This window comes from Erinaceus europaeus, chromosome 19 (assembly GCF_950295315.1).
Source record: "Erinaceus europaeus chromosome 19, mEriEur2.1, whole genome shotgun sequence".
Classification (NCBI taxonomy): domain Eukaryota; kingdom Metazoa; phylum Chordata; class Mammalia; order Eulipotyphla; family Erinaceidae; genus Erinaceus; species Erinaceus europaeus.
Window position 1 is genome coordinate 54,619,573 of NC_080180.1, and position 23,575 is coordinate 54,643,147.

Below are 23,575 nucleotides of genomic sequence, written 5' to 3' on the forward strand. Positions count from 1 at the left end.
CAGGTAGTTGTTTTTTGTTTGTTTGTTTGTTTTGTTGTTGTTGTTGTGTTACTGCTATCCTGAAGCTGTGTTTTCCTGTCTATAAATTTAAGTCCTCTCTGTATAAAATTCATTGAAATGAAGTTCAGAGCATATAAAAAGCACCTCTCATCAGAGTTACCCTAATACAAGTGTACATTATTGGGAAAATAAACAAAAAGTAGATTGAAAGAGACCTATCAGTCATCATATGTGCTTCATGGGAAGAGAATTCAATTCCACTTGTTCTGCCCTTGAATTTTCTGCCATATGCCTTTAGCTGTAACTTAGACAGCTGAGCTTGCATGGTGTATACCAATTCTGGAGGCCTGTGGTCATGCATTAGGAATTGTGGCTTAACAGGATGAACCTTAACTTGGGGATGAATGATTCCCCACAGTGTAAGGATTTCTTTACCATCAATGGTAACCCTGTAAAAGAAAGCATCTTACAAGCATCCCTCCCAAATGTCCCATCAAAATAATGGGTAAATTAGCACCAGATAGTTCTGGTTGTACATGTGCAGTATATACTTTCTCAAAATAGAAGATTTGCAATCTAGATATGGATGAAAAGAAAGATCTCAGTAAAGCAAGCGTTAAAGGTTGATTGTGGTTTGTAAGATGGTAGTTTTTTATTTTTAATATGAAGTGTTCACCAGATTCTTCTCTCTTAGATGCAGTGTTCTTTATATAAAAGTGTATGCTCTTGAATCTCATTATTTGTTTACCCTAATGATCTAATGTGGGTGTCCTCAACCTACATGCTGCAGACACCAGGGTAATCAGAATCCTTCCAAGAAATACTCCAATCCATATGCACACACCACACTGCCTGCACAGTAAATAAGCAAGACTGCAGTACCACTGTGTGGGGGCTGTTTTTAAGACTTTCTTTGTGTGGGGGAGGGAATGCCTCCCTTGGTATAGCACACACTTTACCATGTGTGAGGACCCAGGCTTGAACCTCCAGCACATTCAAGAGGGAAGCTTCATTAACAGTGAAGCAGTGCTGTGGTGCTTCCTTCTCTCTTTGCTTCTCTCCCCTACCCCCTGTCTCTCTCCTCACTTCTTCCATCATTCTCTCTCTGAGGGGAAAAAAAAAGTCTTCCAAGAGGAGTGAATTTCTATAGGCATGAAGCCCCAGCAAAGCTCTGGCATCACAATAAAAATAAAAATAAATGCATCCATTTTCCTCGTTTCACGAGCTGCACCTCAGGCATGGACAGTTTCACCACTGCCAGTCTGCTTTTTCATTTGCTCATTCACTCATTTAGAAAGAGGCAAAGCACAGAGCTGCCATGTCACCTGCATGTTGGTAAGATCTGAACCTGGGCAGAGTGCATAGAAAGACAGAATCCCTACCCAGTGAGCTATCACTCTAGCCCAAGGAGCCTTTCTATGTTTACTAATGTCATTCAAGAGTATACAGATTAAAATCAGTACAGAAAAATATAATGTGGAAAAGTAGAGTTACAGTCCCACTATCATGGCAGTCGTGAAGGATTCTTCACTGCAACAGTATTGGTTAGTGATCATCAGAAGTTAAATAACACTGGATGTCTGTCAGACATTGTGCTAAGTTCTCTGAGTCCACTTCAGTGATTGACTCTGTAAAAAGCCTATAGATTACCACCTTTGTTTTCACTACATTACAGATGAGAAAACTGACCTGGAAATGTTAAGTAAAGCTGACACAGTGTTATTACCAGTTTTTTTTGGGGGGGGGGTGGGACTGACAGTTTTTTTTAAAACATTGTTGTTATTTTATTTATGAAAAGTAGAAGCATATCATACTGATACTATTCTACCACTATCAGGTCCAAAACAGTTCCCTAAACTCCCAACCAGCTCTTTCCCCCCCAATCTTCCCTCTCAGTGAAGAGCACCTCCATTCTGTTTCCTGCAAGTCCTCTTAGAGAACAGGAACCCTGATGCTTCCAAGTCTCCTGGTCTTTTCTGATCCGAGCTTAGTCCAGACCATTATCACCTCCCGCCTAGGTGACTTCTTGGCTGCTCTCCCCACTTGCAGCATCCCCCACCTCTGTTGTCCAGTCTCCCTCCACAGCCAGTGTCAATTTATAAAGGTCAACCAGATCCTGTTACCCTTCTGCTTAAAGCACTTCTCTTTTCTCATTCGGGTGGCAGGTAGGAGAGCATCTGACTCATTATCGCAGCCTCAAGACCCCTGTGCTCAGTCTCTGCGCCTTTCCCAATCTGAGCATCCCCAAAGAGGCCTTCCCAGCAACCTTTGGAAAGAATCCTATCCACGGCCCACCCTATTCACTCTGTCCTTTTCTGCATTTCTTTTCTTTCTGTATTGTCTGTCTCTCCTACAGCAGAAGCTCCATGAGCACAAAGACTTTTAATGAAAGGCTTCATTGGTGAAGGGTGTAGACACACCAGCGCCGTCAACTAAGACAGACACAGTGACCTTTGCGTATGTGCAGTATCACTTGTGTCCTCTGGAGTTCCACTCTGCTCTAGATGGCTGAGTGAATGATTGAACTGGTTATGTGTGTGTGTGTGTGGGGGGGTCATTTTTGGTGGAAATGGTGGAAGCCTACATATCTAATGAAGTACAAACAAGAGGTTTCTTGAATTCACATTGAGTGAGCTGAAGAAGTGAGACAAAGTATTTCCATCAGGTGGAGAATTTCTCATCACTTTAGGTTGGTGGCTGTGTTAATACCTGTTGGAAAAGTAGTTTTACATATGGGGGCCATATCTCTGGAGCAGCATAGTCACTATACACTATAAAATCTCAGAGAGATCTGACTTCTTTTTTGTTGTGTTTATCATTTTTCCCATAGCTTCTTGGTGAGTCTTCCTACACTTCCAGTCATTGGGGAGGGGGGGCCTCATTCAGTAAGTGTTTTTGATTATTGGCTTTTACATCCTCTCCCAACTGTCCTCACAACTCCATATGAGCCTTTGATGAGTCTCTTCTGTCTTTTCACTGGTTCATTAGAACTATTGTATAATACTTGGGACTGCAGTAGTTGTAGCTCACTTGAGTTTCCCCAAGAGAGACTCTGTCTTTACAAATGGAAGAACATTGTTCACTCATTTATTTCTGTCTATAATATTTTGACATTTGTATAAAAAGACTTATAAATTAACTACCTTTGTTTGTTGATTATAAACTTCTTTCTGTGACCAATGTTTTTTTGATTACTGAGACAAAAGTGGCTATTTTGGGTAATTTTTCTCAGATTTTTTCAATACTAACATGGTTTTTAAGGGATAGAATACCATTTTAATTCATAGATTTACATGGAAATATTAGCTAAAATCAGTATGAAATTAAAAAGCTACAAGAAAGGCTTTGAATGCATATAATTAGTCATTTCTCAGAGACTACATTCTTAGATGTGCATATGTGCCTAATCCTGAGCAAATAGCATTTATTTACTGGACAAAATTTGGTATCTTTAGATTGAGCTTGAAACATTCATGTTGGGTAAAAATTGATCATGACAAAATGTCCCATGAATGTGTTGTGTGCTCTTCATAATCTCAAAAAGATACCTTGAAAAACATGATTGAGTCAACTTTTTTTTCTTTTTACATTTTTTTTATTAATGACTTCACATTACTTTATAAAATTACAAAATAATGGGATTTCACACTGCTCCCACCACCAGAGTTCTGTGTTCCTATCCCCTCTATTGGAAACTGCTATAGTTATCCCAAGGTCATAAATATGGCTTGACTATTACCTATCTATTTTTTTTTTTTGGCCTTCAGGGTTATTGCTGGGGCTCGGTACCTGCACTATGAATCCACTGTTCCTGGAGGCCATTTTTTCCCCACTTTGTTTCCCTTGTTGTTGTCATTATTATTATTATGGTTATTATGGTTGTTGTTGTTGGATAGAACAGAGAGAACGGGAGATAGAGAGGGAGGGGAAGAGAAAGATAGACACCTGCAGACCTCCTTCACTGCTTGTGAAGAGACCCCCCCCCCCAGGTGGGGAGCCAGGGCATTAATCTTGGATCCTTATGCTGGGATCCTTACGCCCCGGCCGGTCCTTGCGCTTCATGCCATTTGTGCTTAACCCTCTGTGCTACCGCCTGACCCCCTTATCTATCTATCTACTCATTTTTATTTTTATTTTTTTAAATCTCTTTATTGGGGGAGTAATGGTTTACAATAGTTTGTACATGCATAGCATTTCCCAGTTTTCCACATAACAGTTCAACCCCAACTAGGTCGTCCTCTCCCGTCGTCAGACCCTCTCCCCTACTCCAGAGTTTTTTACTTTGGTGCAACACACCAACTCCAGTCCAAGTTCTGCCTAGTTTTTTTCCCTTCTGATCTTGCTTATCAACTTCTGTCTAAAAGTGAGATCATCCCATATTCATCCTTTTGTTTCAGATTTATCTCACTTAACTTGATTTCTTCAAGCTCCATCCAAGATGGGCTGAAAACAGTAAAGTCACCATTTTTAATAGCTGAGTAGTATTCTATTGTGTATATATACCACAGCTCCAGGTTTTGGCTATTACAAATTGTGCTGCTATGAACATAGGTATACACAGATCTTTTGGGATGGGTATATTTGATTCCTTAGGATATATCCCTAGGAGAGGAATTGCAGGGTCATGGGGTAGGTCCACTTCTAACCTTCTGTGAGTTCTCCAGACTGCTCTCCATAAAGGTTGGACCAATTTACATTCCCACCAGTAGTGCTGGAGGGTTCCTTTGTCCTCACAATCTCTCCAGCATTTGTTGCTGCTACCTTTTCTGATGTATGACATTCACACAGGAGTGACATGGTATCTCATTATTGTCTTTATCTGCATTTCTCAATGACTTGGAGCATTTTTTTCGTATGTTTATTGGCCTTTTGGGTCTCTTCTATGGTGAATATACTATTCTTATCCTCTCCCCATTTTGGATGGGGTCATTTGTTTTCTTGTTGCTGAGTTTGGTGAGCTCTTTATATATTTTGGTTATTAGCCTCTTGTCTGATGTATTATCTGCCCTCCCTTTTCTAAATAGGTGGGAACTCCATCCTTTTTATTTTACTTATTTTTTTATTTATAAAATGGAAATATTGACAAGACCACAGAATAAGAGGGGTACATTTTCACACAGTTCCCACCACCAGAACTCTGTATCTCATCCCCTCTCCTGATAGTTTTCCTATGCTTTATCCCTCTGGGAGCATGGACCCAGGAACAGTATGAGGTGCAGAAGGTGGAAGGTCTGGCTTCTGTAATTGCTTCCCCACTGAATGTGGTCATTGGCAGGTGGATCCATACTCCCAGCCTGCCTCTCTATTCCCCTAGTGGAGCAGGACTCTGGGGAAGTAGGGCTCCAGGACACATTGATGGGGTCATCTGCCCAGGGATGGCTGGTTTTGGCATCATGGTAGCACCTGGAACCTGGTGGCTAAAAAAAGAGTTAACATATAAAATCAAACAAATTGTTGACTAATCATGAACCTAAAGGCTGGAATATTGCAGATGAAGATTTGGGGTCTCCGTTTTGGAGAAAGCTAGTAGGCCTGTTTTAGTTATATAACATAGGGCCCATGACTATACTAGTTTTTTCCTGAACCTGACCTCTGATATGCAGGTGGACCCAAGTTATTGTCTGGGGAGATGATGTCATAGTTGAAAAAGGGCTAGAAAGCTAATTCAGGGAAGAGAGTAGCTCCCAAGTACGGGAAAGGTGTATAAATATTGTTGATTGTAAACTCCATCGATTTGATCTGGGGCTATCTGACTTTATTTATTTATTGCCTCCATGGTTGTCACTGGGGCTTTGTGCCTACACCATGAATCTACTGCTCCTGGAGGCTATTTTTCTTCCCTTTTGTTGCCCTGGTTGTTTTATCATTGTTGTGGTTATTATTATTGTTGTTATTGATGTCACTGTTGGTGGATAGGACAGAGAGAAATGGAGAGAGGAGGGGGAGGGAAAGATAGACACCTGCAGACCTGCTTCACCAGTTGTGAAGTGATGTAACCCCCCCACAGGTGAGGAGCCGGAGGCTAAAAGCCAATCCTTGCACTTTGCACCGTGTGCGCTTAACCCACTGTGCTAGCGCCGAGCTCCTTTGCCCATTTTTCTGTGGTCCTACCCTTTCTTCCTTTCTAAGTCACGCCTACATCTTTCACTACTTCCAAAATTTCCCTCCCTTTTTCCTCCTCTCTCTCTGAGTCCTGATGGGATTGGGTTTAGAGCCCACTAGTCATCTCCCTTGAACATTTCTCCCCTTCTGGGAATATGGACCAAAATTCTTTTCGGAATACAGAAGGTAGGAGTTCTGGCTTCTGTCATTGCTCCTCCGCTAGACATAGGAGTTAGCAGGTTGATCCATACACCCAGCCTGCTTTAATCCTTCCATAGTGGAGTAGGTGGTGTCTCCGGACACATTGGTGAGGTCATCTGCCCATGGAGTTCAGGATGGAATCATAGTAGCATCTGCAACTTGGTGTCTGAAAGGCAGTAAGATTTGAGGCAGGACAAATGTTTAATAAACAGGAACCAGACAGTAGGAATAGGGCAAAGTAAGAATAGGAATTTTTAGGATGGTAAGAAGCTAGGAAGTCTGTTTTAGGTATGTTGCTAAAGGCCCATGACTTTGGTAATTTTTGCTTGAATTTCTTAGCTAACTTGGAGGTGAACTAAAATTGTCTGGGAAGATGGTATCAGAGTTGAGAATAGGGCTAGAAACCTGTGTTAGGGCAGAGAGTAGCTGCCAAACGACATAAATATACAAATACAACTAACTTTGCCACATACATCTGACCCAGGGCCCATGTATAGTCACATTTATCAAAGGAGCCTGTATAACCTGAGTCCATGTCAGTTTGATCTCACATGGTCACAGCTGGGAACATTGTAGAATACACTCGTTTTAGGATTGGTCTTCTTGAGTGGCTTTGTAGAATGATCCAGCCTCCCTTCAGAGGGTGGAACAGTCCCTACCATTGCTACTCTACAGTGAGGGCAAGATCCTGGAGAGACCCAGAGAAGGGCTTATGATGAAGTTGATTCAACTTTTTATGGTGTGAAGTAAGACCAAAATGAGAGAGGTAGGTTTTTTTTTTCTTTTTGTTTTTAATTTTTATTTATAAAATAGAAATATTGACAAGGTCATAGGATAAGAGGGGTACAGTTCCCACCACCAGAGTTCCGCATACCATCCCCTCCCTTGAAAGCTTTTCTATTCTTTTTTATTTATTATTTTTATTTACAAAATGGAAACACTGACAAGACCATAGGATAAGAGGGGTACATTTCCTCACAATTCCCACCGCAGAGCTCCATATCCAATCCCCTCCCTTGATAGCTTCCCTATTCTTTATCCCTCTGGGAGTATGGACCCAGGGATACTATGGGTTGCAGAAGGTGGAATATATAATCTGGCTTCTGTAATTGCTTCTCCACTGAACATGGGCATTGGCAGGTCGATCCGTACTTCGAGCGGGTCTCTCTGTTTCCCTAGTGGGGCAGGGTTCTAGGGAGGCAGGGCTCCAGAATATATTGGTGGGGTTGTCTGCCCAGGGAAGTCAGGTTGGAATCATGGTAGCAATGGAAATTGTTGGCTGAAGAAGAGTTAAGATACAAAGCAGGACAAATTATTGACTAAACATGAACCTAAAGGCAAGAACATTACAGATGAATATTTGGGGTCTCTGTTTTAGAAAAAGCTAGTAGGTCTATTCTAGGTCTATCCCAAGGGGCCCATGACTTTCCTAGTTTTTGCCTGCACCTGACATCTAATACGCAGGTGGACCCAGATTATTGTCTGCGGAGATGGTGTCAGAGTTGGAAATAGGACTAGAAAGCTGGATCAGGGCAGAGAGTAGCTCCCAAATGTGGGGAAAGTGTATAATATTGTTAACTGTAAGACCCATAGATTTGATCTGAGGCCCATATTCAGCACAGGAGCCTATGTAACCTCTGCATCTGAGCTTGCATTCTGTGGTCATGGCTAGGAACATTCCAGGCTGCACTAATTTCAGGACCCATCTTGCTCTGTTAGTAGGTAGAGTATCTTGTCCAACCTCCCTTCAGAGAAGGGAACACTACCATCCATTACTGATCCACACTGAGGGCAGGGTCATATAGGGGCCCACAAAGGGGTCCAGTATGTTGTTTCTGATGCATATGACCAGTGACAGTGGCGAGAGGGAGCTGTTAGAGGTCTAGGCCCATCATGTCTGTGTGGGAATTCCAGGACTCCCTGACTTGGGCCACAGGTGATGGGGTGGCCTGGTAGTCATTAAAGTGTGCCGGTCTCTTGTCCTCATTCAGCTTTTGTAGTCCTTACTTTGTCTGACAAGGTCAGCTTTGGAGTGATTGAGGGACATGTAATAGGAAGTAGGTGAGGAGGGTATCCAGGTCTAAGTAGAAACTGTTTTATTAGGTACTTTAAGTTGTCTTTCTAGGTCTTTCTACTTGCTTGCTGCATTGACTGACTCACTGCAGACTATTGTGCACTTTCCTGTTCTGTATCCCTTTGGGAGTGTGGACCGAGGATCATTATGGGGTGCAGAAGGTGGAAAGTCTGGCTTATTTGAGAGAGGCAGTTTTGCTGAGACCTCCACAGGTAATGAATGAGCAAAGCTGGAACCTAGCCTCCTGACTGGGCCTCTTTTCTAAACTGTCCTTGCTTATGTGGCCCTGCAGTTTTGAGTCTTACATTGTATGTAGATGTTTCTACTCTAAAGGCAAGCTCTTACACCAGATGGCTGAACAAGGTTTATAACAGTGTAACATTCTAGTTCAAAGATATGAGTTCAAAAGTGAGCCTTTCCCCTTTATTCCATTTCCCCACCTTGTAAAAATGCACACTCTATATCATTTTCAAGGTTTATTTTAACAGAGAGAGATGCCAGGGCATCACTGTAGCATATGCAGTGCTGGGGGTGTGGGGTGTGGAATCAAACTCAGGCTTGCAAGTTTAGTGTTCTAGCTGGTATGCTATTTCCCATCCCATTGAGATATGTTTCTTTTTAAAATGATTTTTATTTTGGATGCTGGGAGGGTGCACAGTGGGTTAAGTGCATATGACATGATGCTCACAGACCAGCGTAAGGCTTCTGGTTCGAACCTCCGGCTCCCCACCTGCAGAGGGGTTGCTTTACGGGCAGTGAAGCAGGTCTGCAGGTGTCTGTCTGTCTCTCTCCCCTCTTTGCCTTCTCCTCCTCTCTCAGTTTCTCTCTGTCCTATCCAACAACAACCACCACAGTAACGATGATAATAATAACAATAACAATAAACAACAAGCACAACAAAAGGGAAAGACAGCCTCCCATGGCAGTGGATTTGTAGTGCAGGCCCTGAGTCCCAGCGATAACCCTGGAGGCCATATATATATATATATATATATATATATATATATATATATATATATATATATATATATATATATAATTTTATTTAATTTTTGGATAGAGACAGAAATTGAGAGGCACAGGTGAGAAAGAGAGAGAGAGAGACACCTGTAGCACTGCTTCACCACTTGTGAAGCTTCCCCCCTGCAGGTGGGGACCAGGGTTTTGAACCTGGCTCCTTTCACCTTGTAATATGTGCACACTACTAGGTCTCCTCTGCCCAGCCTCCTACAATATATTTCTTAAATCCAGATCTGTAACCTCTCAGCCATCTTTCAGTTTCATCAGTGGACTGACAGTGAACTGGAGTTGTCCTGACCCGTCTCCAGTTGGTGGCCTGCCCTGTGTGTTAGTGGTGCGTGTGTTGGTGAGACAGCTGGCTGTGCTTTGGAGACTAGTCTGTGTCCTTAGGTGCTTCGTGCCTTGTGTGCAAAGCTCAGTGAACTGCATGGAAATTGGACCTGTAACCTTGGCCTCATTAATTTGACCTTCCACATGGACATCTATGCTCACTGGTAATGAAATTAGGAGTGTGGGCTCAGTCATTCAATACGTACTACTAACACTGCCCTAATGGCTGTGACAGTGACAGTGTGTGTCAAGGGCTTTACCCTGCAGGGAGTAAGAGCAGCACTAGGGCAGAAGTGAGGGAGGAAGGAAGGGAAAGGCTCCTAGAAGGCTACACTGAACTGGAAGGGAGCATGGAGGTTGGGGCTGGGAACATCTGGGGCCCAGAAGGATGGGCAGGGAGTGGGGAGAAAGAAACACTGCTGTGTGCAGGTGGCTTCCTCAGCCCTCCACCCTTCCTTGGGGATGCTGGCATCTGTGTAACACATAAGAGTGGGCAGTGAGTGAGAGAGAGAGAGAGAGAGAGAGAGAATGTATGCAACCTAAGGTCCTCCTAAGCTTCTCAGTTTGGGTGGGGCTAGGGAGGGACAGTGACGATTACTGAGCTGGGAGTAATGCAGTCAGATCTGAACTGGAAAATTCATTTGTCACAATAGAAAGAACTCGACGGAGGACAGGCTGAGTTAGAGAAGAGCCCTTACAGGTGACATGGGCTTTTGCAAGGCTGGACTGAGCAGGACTTGGCAGGACGAGTCTGGACTGGGTTGCCTGGCAGACAGCAGTGACCTTCCAGAAGCTAACAGAATACAGTGGCAGAAATATTAGGTGAAAGAAGTACATCCACCTTCTGTACCCCATAAAAGAGTTTTGGTCCATTCTCCCAGAGAGGGAGAAATGTTATGGAAAGATGATCAGAGGCCTGTGAATTCCAATTCCATCATGACCCAGAAAGAGAAGGGGAGAGGATAAATGGACATTCAGAAGTAGTAATAGGTGTTGGTGTGGCTTAGAAAGGAAAAGAAGGGGAGTCGGGCGGTAGCGCAGCAGGTTAAGCTCACATGGTGCAAAGTGCAAGGACTGGCATAAGGATCCTGGTTCGAGCCCCCGGCTCCCCACCTGCAGGGGAGTCGCTTCACAGGCAGTGAAGCAGGTCTGCAGGTGTCTGTCTTTCTCTCCCCAGCTCTGTCTTCCCCTCCTCTCTCCATTTCTCTCTGTCCTATCCAACAACGAAGACATCAACAACAATAATAACTAAAAAACAAGGGCAACAAAAGGGAAAATAAATAAATAAATATTTTTAAAAATTTTTTAAAAAGGAAGAGAAGACAGGACCATAGAAAAGATGTGGATATATATATTCAACCCAAAACCCTTATCTGTGGCCTTGGGAGAACTATTACAGTTTCTAGTGGAGCCAACTGGTGGAAACAGTATGGAATTATACTCCTGTTATCTTATAATTCTGTGAATAAATATTAAATCACTGATAAAAGAGAGAGAAAGAAAAAAAACAAAACAACATACATCAGGAATGTGGGGAGAGTTGGAAACCAGATAGTAAGATAGAAATAAGTCCTTCATCAGAGCACTGCTTGAGAGGTGGGACAGTAACTTGAAGTTCCTGGAAGACAAGAATGTAGAAATAAAAGATAGTCGAGGGTTAAACTAGGGAAAACGAGAAAGCGGGCTGGGGAGGCTAGACAGTAATGTGTTTTTATTTCTCTGAATTAGTACTACTTTCTTTGCCACTAGGACTGTTGCTAGGCCTCCGTGCCTGTGCAGGACGACATTCCTGGCGGCCAATGTGTTCCCTTTCTTTTATGGTAGAGCCAGAACTAGGGAGGGCAGGGGACAGAGGCGCCTGCAGTGCTGTTCCAGTGCTCTTGGAGCTTACCCCCTGCTGGTAGAGACAGGGCTTGCACCTGCATCCTCACCCTTGGTAACTAACATGTGCACTCTACTGGGTACGCTGCCACCCAGCTCCACCACACAGTAGTTTGTGCACTAGATTTTCATGCCTGAGGCCTTAAAGAGTCCACATTCAATTCCTGCCACACTAGAAGCTAGAGCTGAGCGTTGCTATGGCCTCTTCTGCTTCTCTGTCACTCTCACTGCTCCTCCTCTTTCTCTCATTAAAATCAATAAAATATTTTTTAAAAGAAAGTGAGAAAGAGCTAGGGAACTAGAGGAGGCATTGTAAGAGGAGGAGCTTAGTGCAGCCTTTGGGAACCCAGGAATGGAGAGCAGCCCAAAGGCAGAGGAGGGCAAATTTGCTGTATTGTCATTGTCAATTGTTAGCAAGCAAGAAGGGAAAGTAATTCATGTTTACTTTAATTCTGTAATTAAGCAAATTTGTTTTTAATTAGGATTTCACAATGTGTCTTATTTCTGTGCGAACTGCACTCTTCATCTTCTCCAAACGTTTCCCACTCAGAGACAGTTAAAAAGCCATCCTGTTGCTTCCTACAAGTGGGCACTCGGCCTTCAGAATTAAAGGCTGGCACATGCCCTGCACTGACTTGTGGAAGCACCAGTTGTTTGAGGTGTGTTTCTCACATGTCCACGAATCGGCCAGGGGGCTGCTCTGGACCAGGTGCCATTCTCCACGCCGGCCCACAGTGTGAATATGGGGAGATGGACTAGCCCTTCGTGAGCTTGTGCATGAAACAATCAATAAGGAAGCAAAAGACAAGGAGCCATGTTAGAGGTGACAGGCTCTAGGAAGGAAAGGAAAGGAATAAAGGGGGCTCTGAGGAAAGGGAATTTTCAGCAGCATAGTCAAAAAACCTGACTGGGAAGGTGCCTTTCGAATAGAACTCTGAAAAAGGAGACAGGAGTTATGGACAGACCTAGAGAGGCAAGCAGAGCAAGTACAAAGGCCCTAGGGTGCTAGCTTGTGGCATGCTTGAGGGCTGCGAGAAGCCAGTGATGGTGAAGAGGAAAGAACTCATGATGGAGGTTGGCACTCTCTGGGTGGCCTGCTGTGGTTCTGAGGCCATGGGGGTTTGCTTATGTGTGCAAGTCTACGGAGATTTCCTGCAAGTCACGAAGAAGAGCTTTCTGGCTCCAGGGGAAGGAGGGTGCATGGAGCACCGGGAAGATCAGCTGGGGGCTTATGCACGAGGTGTTGACTTATTGGACTCCATACCAGGGGAGGATGTGGGAAGCAGTTAGAATCAGCACGTTTCCAGCGAGTAAAGTGAACAGAACAGAGCAGCCTGAGTTGTGGTGTGAGAGAAAGGAATCCAGGAGTCCAAGACACTGTGCCAGTTGCTGGGGCTGTCCCACCAAAATCCCACTTGTCAGGTGGCCTTTGACATCTAGCACTTCTGGAAAGGCCAGGAGCCCAAGGTGAACATGCTGGCAGAGTGGGCTCCCACCTAGGACTCTGAGGAAGATGGCTTCCAAGCATCTCTGGCAGCTTCTCGGGACTTGTTGGCCATCTTTGGACTTGTCTGCAGAAGCTTCACATTTTCATGGTTGTGTGGTGTGTGTGTGTGTGTCCGTCCATGTCCCTGTGTCCTTATCCATCACAATGGGTGGATAAGCCACAGTGGACTAGACACACACTCTACTGCAAGGTGACTTCATATTCACCAGTTACATCTGTTATAGTGTATCCCATATGCAATCACACTTTGAAGTCCTGGAGACGAGGAGTTCATTGTGGGGATGTTGGAGCAAACACAGTCCACCCCATAACTGCTGCATTCACTGAGATGAGAATGCCTGTGGGAAGGACAAGGAAAGGACCATCCAAGTGTGGGAGGTGTCAGTATTGAGTGCTTGTCAAAGACACCAAGGGAGATGTCTCACTGACAGCTAAGTCTGGAGGTAAACATTTGGAAATCCTTGTTATGTGAGGATACTGGAAACTGAGAAAAGAGGACACCAGCTGTCAAAAGTGGTTTTGGGTAGGGGGAGAATTCCAGAGACTAAAGCTAAAAGTCCTTTAAGTTTGGACACCAAGACTCAGAGAAGCATTGAGTATAAGCCCTACACATGCTTACAGTTGTGAGAATGCTTTGCAAATTCATGATGATTATGGTGATGTTTCTAAATGTTTACAAAGTCCTGGGTTTCCCCATATAGTGGAAGAGAGTCAGAATGTGGATGGACTTATGCTGACCAATATACAGAAGGAATTATGATACTGAAGTTGAATGCTTCTAATGCTATAAAAAAAGGTCAGAGGGCACTAGTAAGCATAATAAGGAGCACTTTTCTCAGAGAAAGAAACCACTTTAGAGAACATGCTTTCAGACCCTGATTTAAGAAGCCATTTTTCTAGAAAGTCAGTCTGCTGTGCTCTGTGCGTCTTGCCAATCTTGGTTCCTACACTGCTTTTTGGTGATAGTAGTTCAAGTATTTTAAGTCATTTTTTTTTTTCAATTACCAAGGTACAAATAATCTTGCCTTTGTTAATTTGAAAATAGAAATCATCACCACCATGTAGCCATTCAAGCCTTTTTTGGTATGTTTTCTTGGAATCGTTGTCCCCACAGAACCACTGTTTCATGAAAGACATCTCACGGTTTTCTGAATGTGACAAGTTTGCATTTCCCCAAGCTGTTGTGCGTTCTTTCTCTGCCCCTTGCTGGGTCAGCTGTCACCTCATGGGATGTAACCCTGCCTGCTCTGCAGGGCTCTGACCCCACAGTGTGCTGCCACTGACCATGAGAGCTCATGTGCTCCTACTCTGAAGACAGAGACAGGGTGTTTTCTAGTTACTTCTACAGTAACTTTCACAGGACCTGCAGGCAGGTAATTTTGCAATTCAGTCTCTCCACATGACTACAGATGTGTGAGAATAAAGGAAAAGTTTTGCTTCTGTGATGCTCAGCATACATTTGTTGCTGGACTATAGGATTATGTCATTAGCCAGCCCAGCGACACTTAGCTTGAGAACATTTCCCCTTCGTGACAGTATTCATGCAGGGACAGGACAGGAGAGTACATCACCAGAACATGAGTTCCGGCCACTTCATGGGAGCTTCATGCACAAGAGAGCAGTGCTGTGATGTCTCTCCTATCTCTCCTTTTATGTCTCTACCTGAAATTAAAACGAAGTATTCAACCAGATTATTCTTTAAGTGGGTTTATTTAGCTCAAAACAAACTACTGCCTGTAATCCTTCGGTTTCACATGATTAAAAATACCTAGTTTATTAAATGAGTAAGCAAAATTAAGAAATCTGAACATACTTGGTAAGGTAACAGAGAAAATCTGCAAGTTCCGTATGATAAAACTGCTGTCAGTGGAGACCTTTTTAGTGCACTGCTTTGGTAAGGAGGGTTTTTGTTTTTAATCCAGCATAATTGAGGTAATTAATCTGAGTCTGGGCGAAGACAGAGTTGAGAAGTATTTTAATAGCTCACTGATGCCTAGAATTCTTCTGTGATGATTTGGCTCAGGTTTCTTCCCCTCCCTGTTTGCCTTAAGTGCGGAGAATACCGATTTCGATGCTTTCTATTAAAAACTCACAATAAGAGGGCCGGGCAGTAGTGCACCAGGTTAAGCGCATGTGGTGCGAAGTGCAAGGACTGGTGTAAGGATTCCGGTTTTGTGTAAGGAGTCCGGTTTGATTCCCCCCACCCCCGCTCCCTGCCTGTAGGAGGTCACTTCACAGAGGTGAAGCAGGTCTGCAGGTGTCTATCTTTCTCTCCCCTTATGTCTTCCCCTCCTCTCTTGATTTCTCTCTGTCTAACCCAACAACAATGACAGCAATAACGACAATAATAATAGCAACAACTATAAACAATAAGGGCAACAAAAGGAAAAAAATAGCCTGCAAGAGCAGTGGATTCGTAGTGCAGGAACCAAGCACCATCGATAACCCTGGAGGAAAAAAAAGAGTCACAATCAACTAGGGAAAGGGAGAATGGCTTGCATGTGCTTCTTATTTCTTTTCTTTTCTTTTCTTTCTTTTCTTTCTTTTTTTGGCTTCCAGGGTTATTGCTGGGGCTCAGTGCCTGCACTATGAATCCACTGCTCCTGGAGACCATTTTTTCCCCTTTTGTTGCCCTTGTTATTTTTTATCACTGTTGTGGTTGTTGTTGTTGTTGTTGTTGTTGTTATTGCTGCTGTCATTGGATAGAACAGAGAGAAATTGAGAGAGGAGAGAGGCAGTGGGGGAGAGAAAGATAGACACCTGCAGACCTGCTTCACCACCTGTGAAACGACTCCCCTGCAGGTGGGGAGCCGGGGGCTCAAACTGGGTGCCTCTTATTTCTTAGTGCTGAGAAGAAGCTTTGCTGCACATGATGCCTGCTGTCACCTCTCCAGTGACAGGATCCACCTTCAGTTTCTAAGCCACATCATCCACACCTTCCCTGCTGCAGCGGCGTTCAGTTACGGGCTGGGCTTGTTGATGTTCTGGGCTAAGTTGCACTGTGCAGTTACTGAAATCTTGATTTCTCTCCCCAGCTCTTCTTTACGAAGTGTTTCCGCTGGATCCTCAAGACCTTCCAAAATATGTTTGGTGTGTGGGGATGAGGCTTCAGGATGTCACTATGGGGTGGTCACCTGTGGCAGCTGCAAAGTCTTCTTCAAAAGAGCGGTGGAAGGTAAATATTCATGTGGGTGTTCTTTTTACACATTTTTTTTTCTCCTAGTGTGTAGTCTGCTTGCACGGTTAACACAATAGCCTTATCGGGAGAGTCTTCAAAACTGTTTTCTGATGTCATCTGTGAATGATAAATAGGTGACTTTCAAAGGAGAAACAGCAGAACCAATGCCTTACCTAAAAAAACAACTGGAGATTTTTCACTGAGCAATATCCCATGGGCAGAATTTGAAATTGTCAGAAAGAGTTTTTTTTTTTCTGCTTATTTGTCTTGGTTCATGTTTTCAGTGAGACCTAGAAAAATCTGCCCTTGCAAATGTAATGTGCTCAGTCTGGAGGAGCATTTGACTGGGCACATACAGAACGCACAGCAAAGTGCTGTCTTTGTGCAACTCGGCAAATGTGTCTTCACAGCAAACGAACACACTGAGAAGCAGACTCATGCCTGCCATGTAAGCTGTCATATTCCATGTGGAATAGTTTCATTTACCAGCTGCCTCAGACCCCAGGTTCCGGCTTGAGTCCTGCCTTAGTTATTTCTGACGATTTCCAAAGAAGTCATTGAAATGAGAATGGGAGGTTCTCCTTTAGATGAGCTTTTGCATCTGTCCAAGAAATGACATGGCCTATGGAGAAAGACTCTTTCAGTTTTCACCTTCTCCATCCTCTTTTAGAGGCCACTGACTAGTGGCAGACTTAGGCCAGGTGGCTTTCCTAATGCTGAAGACTTATGTGTCTGGTTAATTGTAGACTTCCTGCAGCTGGCAGAGGGACTGTTGTGTAGTTGCCACTTCTTCTCAGCATTAGGACCCTCGCAGGCCTGTTGCTCAGAGCAGTGTGCTCAGCCACTTCAGACCTCAGCATGAATGTCTCAGATGTCTCACCTCAGCTTTGCAGGAGAGCATCCTTCATTACAGAGTGAAACAAGATCATGGTTTCTTGGCTTTAGAAGTTGATTGCATGTGATTTAATCCACAACACATGTTTTTTCTTTATTGGGGAATTAATGTTTTATATTCAACAGTAAATACAATAGTTTGTACATGCAACACATGTCTCTACATGGTTTATTGTAGTGATAATTTCTTAGTCCCCAGACCTGGCCTTGAATCTCTAATAAGTATTCAGTGTCTCTGTCTTTTTTTTTTTTCCTCCAGGGTTATTGCTGGGCTCGGTGCCTGCACCAGCAATCCACCGCTCCTGGAGGTCATTTTTTTCCCCCTTTTGTTGCCCTTGTTGTTGTAGCCTTGTTGTGGTTATTATTATTGCCATTGTTGATGTTGTTCGTTGTTGGATAGGACAGAGAGAAATGGAGAGAGGAGGGGAAGACAGAGCTGGGGAGAGAAAGATAGACACCTGCAGACCTGCTTCACTGCCTGTGATGCGACTCCCCTGCAGGTGGGGAGCCGGGGGCTCGAACCGGGATCCTTACGCCTGTCCTTGCGCTTTGTGCCACATGCGCTAAACCCACTGCGCCACTGCCTGACTCCCTCAGTGTCTCTGTCTTAAGATGTGACTTCTGGCTACTGATGACAGAAATTCAACACAAAGGGCAGCTTGGGCACCCATGGATATTCATTGGCCCACAGAACTGGAAAGTTCTAAGCTTGGTTTCTAGAAAGTCAAGCTGTTAAGCTAGGTCATTAGAACTCAGTTCTATTCTCTCCAACACTTGACTTTGCTCTGACTCTGTTCTCATGCAGGTCTCTTATGGTGAGGAGATAGCTACCAACCCTCCATTACAAAGAGATGTTCTGCTTTCAGCATTTCTTTTAAAATCCCCTAATTGATTCCTCTTGGGCTAAACTTGGTTCACAGACAGCCCACACCTCCACCAATACTGCTGTAGCTGGTAGACACAGCCTGGCTAGATGGGTCCAACAGAACAACCAACTAGAAGAGGGGCAGTGGAATGCTTTTCTCACTAGGAAAACGTGGGTTCTGTTACTAGAGGATGATTTCCAGAAAATTAACTACGTAACTTAGTTCAGTCCTGAACTCCCTTTAGCCCTACTCTTCCCACAGCTGTATGATTGGCTCAGCACAGTCAGTAGATAGATTTCTCCTTAGTAGCTTTCTACTCCCACCCTGCACTTCCCACTGTAAGAGCTCCTCCCTAGTAGGCTCTCTAATCAGTGAGCATAGCAGGGGGGACTGTAAAGATAAAGAATGATTGGGAAGGGCATTTGGGAGTGGACAGCAGGGGACTCTGGTGCCCTCCCTGTAAGCCTGTTTCTCAGAACCATGATGTCAGTCAGTTTCAGTCAGTTGTCTCTTCTATGCTTCTGAGCAAAAGGTTGCCGAGCAGTTTGGGTTCATTTTTGTTGCTTTAAGTAGTTTCTATGGAAATAAATGAGTCACTTTTGTAACCGAGGAATAGATAAATACGGGAAAGCCTAAATGTCCATACACCCCTTCTTGTTACTAAAAAGCTCATCAGTTGGTGCAAAATTTTATGAAATTTTTCCTTTTTAAGACTTTTTTATTAATAAAATTCATTCTCTACTTAGTTGGGAATTCAAATTTTAGTGCTTCCCTGCATGAAGCAAGGCTACAAATTTAAAATACAGACTTCATGAAGGATAGAAACCTATTTTTTATTTGTGCACTCTTTTATCATCTGTGCATGTGTAGAAATGAAGGGTGGAGCTATCTTTATATTGGAACTGTTTAATGAGAGGGAGACTGTGAGAGGCCAGAGCACCACTCAGCTCTGGCATATGTAGATTGAATAGGGGCCTCAGCTTGCAAGCCCTGGCCTCTATCTCTGAGATATCTATCTTGTATTGGAGCTTTTTTTGATGTGAGAAAGTATTTTTATAGTGCTTTATATCATTTAAAGCACTCACTTCACCAAAGTATGGTATGTGGGTGTTACTTCTTTTTGTCTTTACAGAGAAAGACAATTGGGAGCATATCTAATTAGCTAATATATTCAGAATCAAAGCCAAACTGAGGCCAAGACTAAAGACATATGACTCCAGCAGCCGCCTAGAGAGCTCAGCTAGGAAGGTGCCTGCTTCACCTGACCTGTGGCCCAGTTTCATGCCGCTGGTACACTGTATGGGCAACACTAAGACAACAGAGCAGTCCTGTGCTGTGTTCTGAGTCAACACAAACACTCTCCCATTCTCAATCTCTCTCCTTTCTACAAAAAGTTAGCCTAGAACAATGAAGCCCCAGTGATGACAAAATACTCTTATAACACAAAGCCTCATGCCAACATAAAGTAACATAACTCCAGATTTTATGATCTTGTCTTTGTATTTTCCATGTTTGTTCTCGAGTTCATGTCATTGTATTCATGCTTATCTGATGGTACTAGAAGAAGTGATGGAAACATTGAGAAGACCCGTTTGATACTCAGAGAAGAGTGTATGTGTGACAACTGAGTTTTATGCATGTGTGTTTACGAACGTGGGTATGGGAATTCTGGGAGGCATGGCTATGGACTAACAGTATGCAGCAAAGACTCTTCCCCCAAAACAACAAATATTGACAAACATCAAATCCATAAACCTTACTAAACTGCAGCTGGGACATCCACATGCATCAAGGCCTCTCAGGTGGGTGCTGGTGTGTGTGGATGAGGTGAGAAGGGCACAGGGTTGAAGCCAAGCATGTGGAGGCTGGGAGCTCCAGCAATAGACAGCACCATTTTGCCTGTGAGCAACATGAGTCAAGGATGCTCATGGTGCTAACTGGGAGAGGGGGTAACCTTTGAGTTTTGGCCCATGATCTTGGGAATGAAAATCTGCTGAATTGGTCACACCACAGTAACAAGGGATTTGCCTGGCCAGTCTGGTCTGCCCCCCAAACTAAGGCAGAAGAAAAGGTAATTTGCAGCAGCTGGCAGTTAAAAGGTTAAAAGGCAGCAGCTGACAACCAAATGGTAAACTGAGCCCTGCTTCTTCAAACTGCCACCCCGTGGCCTGAATTCAGACTGAAACTCTGTAGAGAAGATAGAGAGTATAAAACTCAAGAGAATAACAAGAAACATAAGCCCAGCTCCCAATCCCCCACTACCACCTAATATATAAACAGAGTGAAATCCAGTAATTATAATAATAGCATCACCTATTGACTCAGCAATAACCAGCACAATGAATGCTCAAACAACAGAGAATTAGCAAAAACAAACATCATAACTCAAAGAGACAGAAATGAAGAAGAAGGAAAAAAAAAAAAGGCTCTAGGAAATTCTAGATATACTGGTATGACCAGAGAAAGACTAACGAAAACTCATTATGAAGTCTCTTCAAGGTCTAATCACAATATTGAGAAGCATACTCAGAAGTTGAAAGACTATTTTACTAAGGAGTTAGGAAACACAAAAGAAGAACTCCAAACAGAGTTCTCCAAGAATTAGAAAACATGAGAGAACTTCAAACAGAATGCACTAAGCAGTTAGAAAGCACAAAAGAAAAACTTCAAATAGAATCTCAGCGTGTGAAAGACACCTTGAGTAAAGTACAAACTTAAGTATCAGGCCTTGGAAGTAGACTCGCTCAGCCAGTGGAAAGAATATCTAAACTAGGAGATATAACTAGCTCACTCTTTTAATTTAAAGATGATGGAGAAGAAAGATTAGAAAGAATGAAGCAACCCTCTGTGAAATAGCAGACTCCAGCAAAAGGTCAAATGTAAGACTGGAATTCCTGAGGGAGAGGTAAGGGGGAAGGGGGCAGAGGCTATATATTCAGGGAAATTAATAGCCGAAAAATGCCCTCACCTAGGCAATCCTCTGAATATAAACTTGTAGAAGAAGCAGAATGTACACCTAGATACCTAAATACCAACACCAACATATGTCATAGCAAAACTACCAAAACTTCAGGACAGGAAAGAATTTTGCAGGCTGCTAGAGAAAGGAAAGAAGTGACATACAAAGGTAAAGTTATCAGGTTCTCATTATATTTCTCTTCACAAACCCGAGAAGCTAGGAGAGAGTAGAATGACATATTTAAAATACTAAAAGATAAGAACTGCCAGCTGCATATACTCACTCTATCTTGCAAAGTTGACCTTCAAATACAAGGTAGAAATAAGTCTTTTAAAAATATTCAGTAGCTAAAGAAATTTGCCACCACCAATCCTACCTTACAGGAATTACTGAAAAGAAGCAGAAGATAACACATTTTAAGTGAGGTGTAAATAGCAGTAGACTAGAACTAACAACACAATAGAAACAAGAAAGAATAACAAAATAGGAAAGGGGAGGGAATTAATGAATAAAACAGTATTATCAAATACTAGTTAGTCTAAGACTTCAAAAAAATCTTTTTAAGCTGCAATATTTTAGTTACTGGTTAGTTATAGTAACCACAATACAAAACAAGGAACTGAGATTTACAGGAAGTACAAGCAGAGTTAGTGAGGAAATCACCATAGAAACCCATCCATACAAAATGACAGAAGCAAACGAGAAAAGAATCAACAACCTAAACAACCTTAAAACAAAAACCAGAATGGATGTACTTAAACCATTTATATCAATCACCCTAAATGTAAATGGCCTAAATTTACCTGTCAAAAGACTCAAAGCAGCTAAATGGATTAAGGAACATCATCCATTTACTATCTGTCTCCCAGAAACATGCATTCAAAGAAAAGATAAATGGAAACCTAATGTAAGAGAATGGAGCAAGACATTCCAAGCCAGCAATGCAGAAAAAAAGGGCAGGAACAGCAATTCTGTTCTCAGATAAAATACACTTTCAGGTAAAGAAAATAGGTAGAGACATAGAGGGACACTATATAATGGTCAAAGGATCAGTCCAACAAGAAGACATAACCAACCCACTATAAATATATATGCTCCAAATTTAAGTGTACCCAAATATATAAAACAAGTACTCACTGTACTTAAGGGAGATATTAACAATAATGCAATAAGAGTAGAAGATCTTAACACACCACTCATAGCAAGAGCTTGATGATCTGAACAAAAAAACCAACGGAAATAGATTTTTATTTTTATTTATTTAATTTATTTATTAATGAGAAAGATAGGAGGAGAAAGAACCAGACATCACTCTGGCACATGTGCTGCCAGGGATCAAACCCAGGACCTCATGTTTGAGAGTCCAAAGCTTTATCACTGTGCCACTTCCTGGACTACAACAGGGAAATAGTTTTAAATGAAACTATAGGTGAAATGGACCTAACAGATACATACAGAAATTTCCATCCCAAATGAAGTGAATACACATTCTTCTCAGATACACATGGATCATTCACAAGGAATGACCATATATGCTGGGTCACAAAGACACCCTCAACAAATATGCAGATATTAAAATCATAAAATACATCTGCTCAGACCATGATGGTGTAATGCTAGAAATCAACCACAAAAAGAAAAGAAAGTTCCCCAATGTCTGGAGACTAGAAAACATGCTTTTGAATAGCATGTGGGTCATTGAAGAAATCAAAAAAGAAAATTAAGAATTTCTTTGATATTAATGAAAATGAAGAAACTGGTTATCAGATCCTGTGGGACAAAGCAAAAGCAGTCTTCAAAGGGAAGTTTATAGGAATACAGGCCCACATTAATCAAGAGGAGAAATCACTAATAAGCCATCTAACAAACCAACAAGAAACAACAAAAAAGAGATCCAAAGGTCAGCAGGAAACAGAAACTAGTTAAAATCAGGGCAGAAATCAGTGAATTAGACAACAAGAAGAGCATCAGATGATTAATGGAACCAAGAGCTGGTTCGTTGAAAGGATAAATAAAAAATATAAACCATTGGCTACACTCATTAAGAAAAAAAGAGAAAGCTATGGTAAAATCACTCAGAATTGAAAGAGGAGATATTAAAATAGGTACTACAACAGATGAGTCCGAGATACAAAAGATCATGCAGGATCATCAGACATCTGTATGAAAATGAATTCAACAACTTAGAAAGATGGACAGATTCATAGAGTCATAAAGATTGAACTGCGTCCAGCTCAGCCATGAGTACCTGGTTGTCTCTCTCCCGCCCGCGAAGCTAGCCCGGCATCGAATTGCTGCAGGCACCCATTTTTAAAAATGTCTTCCCATCGAAGAAAGAATCGAATCAGGAGGGTAGAACTAACCACGTGTCTCCATTCTTGGGGACTGCCAGGGTACTGAAGAATGCTCTTCAAGCTAGAATAGTCCTTCTCAGGAAACATGGGAAAGGGAGTCCAGAAAGTCCCAGGGGAAATCTCCGTGCATCTCCCAAGCTCTACGATCACGGTCATAAGGAACCAAAGTTCCCGGTCAGGGGACCAAAGTGTGGCCCAGAGCAAAATGT

At 42.8% G+C, this 23,575-nt stretch overlaps 1 protein-coding gene across 2 annotated transcripts in view; it reads left to right on the forward strand.

Moving 5' to 3' along the window:
- Window positions 1–23,575, forward strand: part of NR3C2 (nuclear receptor subfamily 3 group C member 2) — a 335,429-nt gene that overhangs the window by 163,759 nt on the left and 148,095 nt on the right. The window contains exon 3 of one of the 2 annotated variants that reach the window (XM_060178985.1): window positions 16,151–16,302. In XM_060178985.1, the coding sequence (XP_060034968.1) occupies window positions 16,151–16,302 (152 nt within the window). The remainder of the gene's footprint in view (window positions 1–16,150; window positions 16,303–23,575) is intronic. The other variant, XM_060178986.1, reaches the window with a different exon arrangement.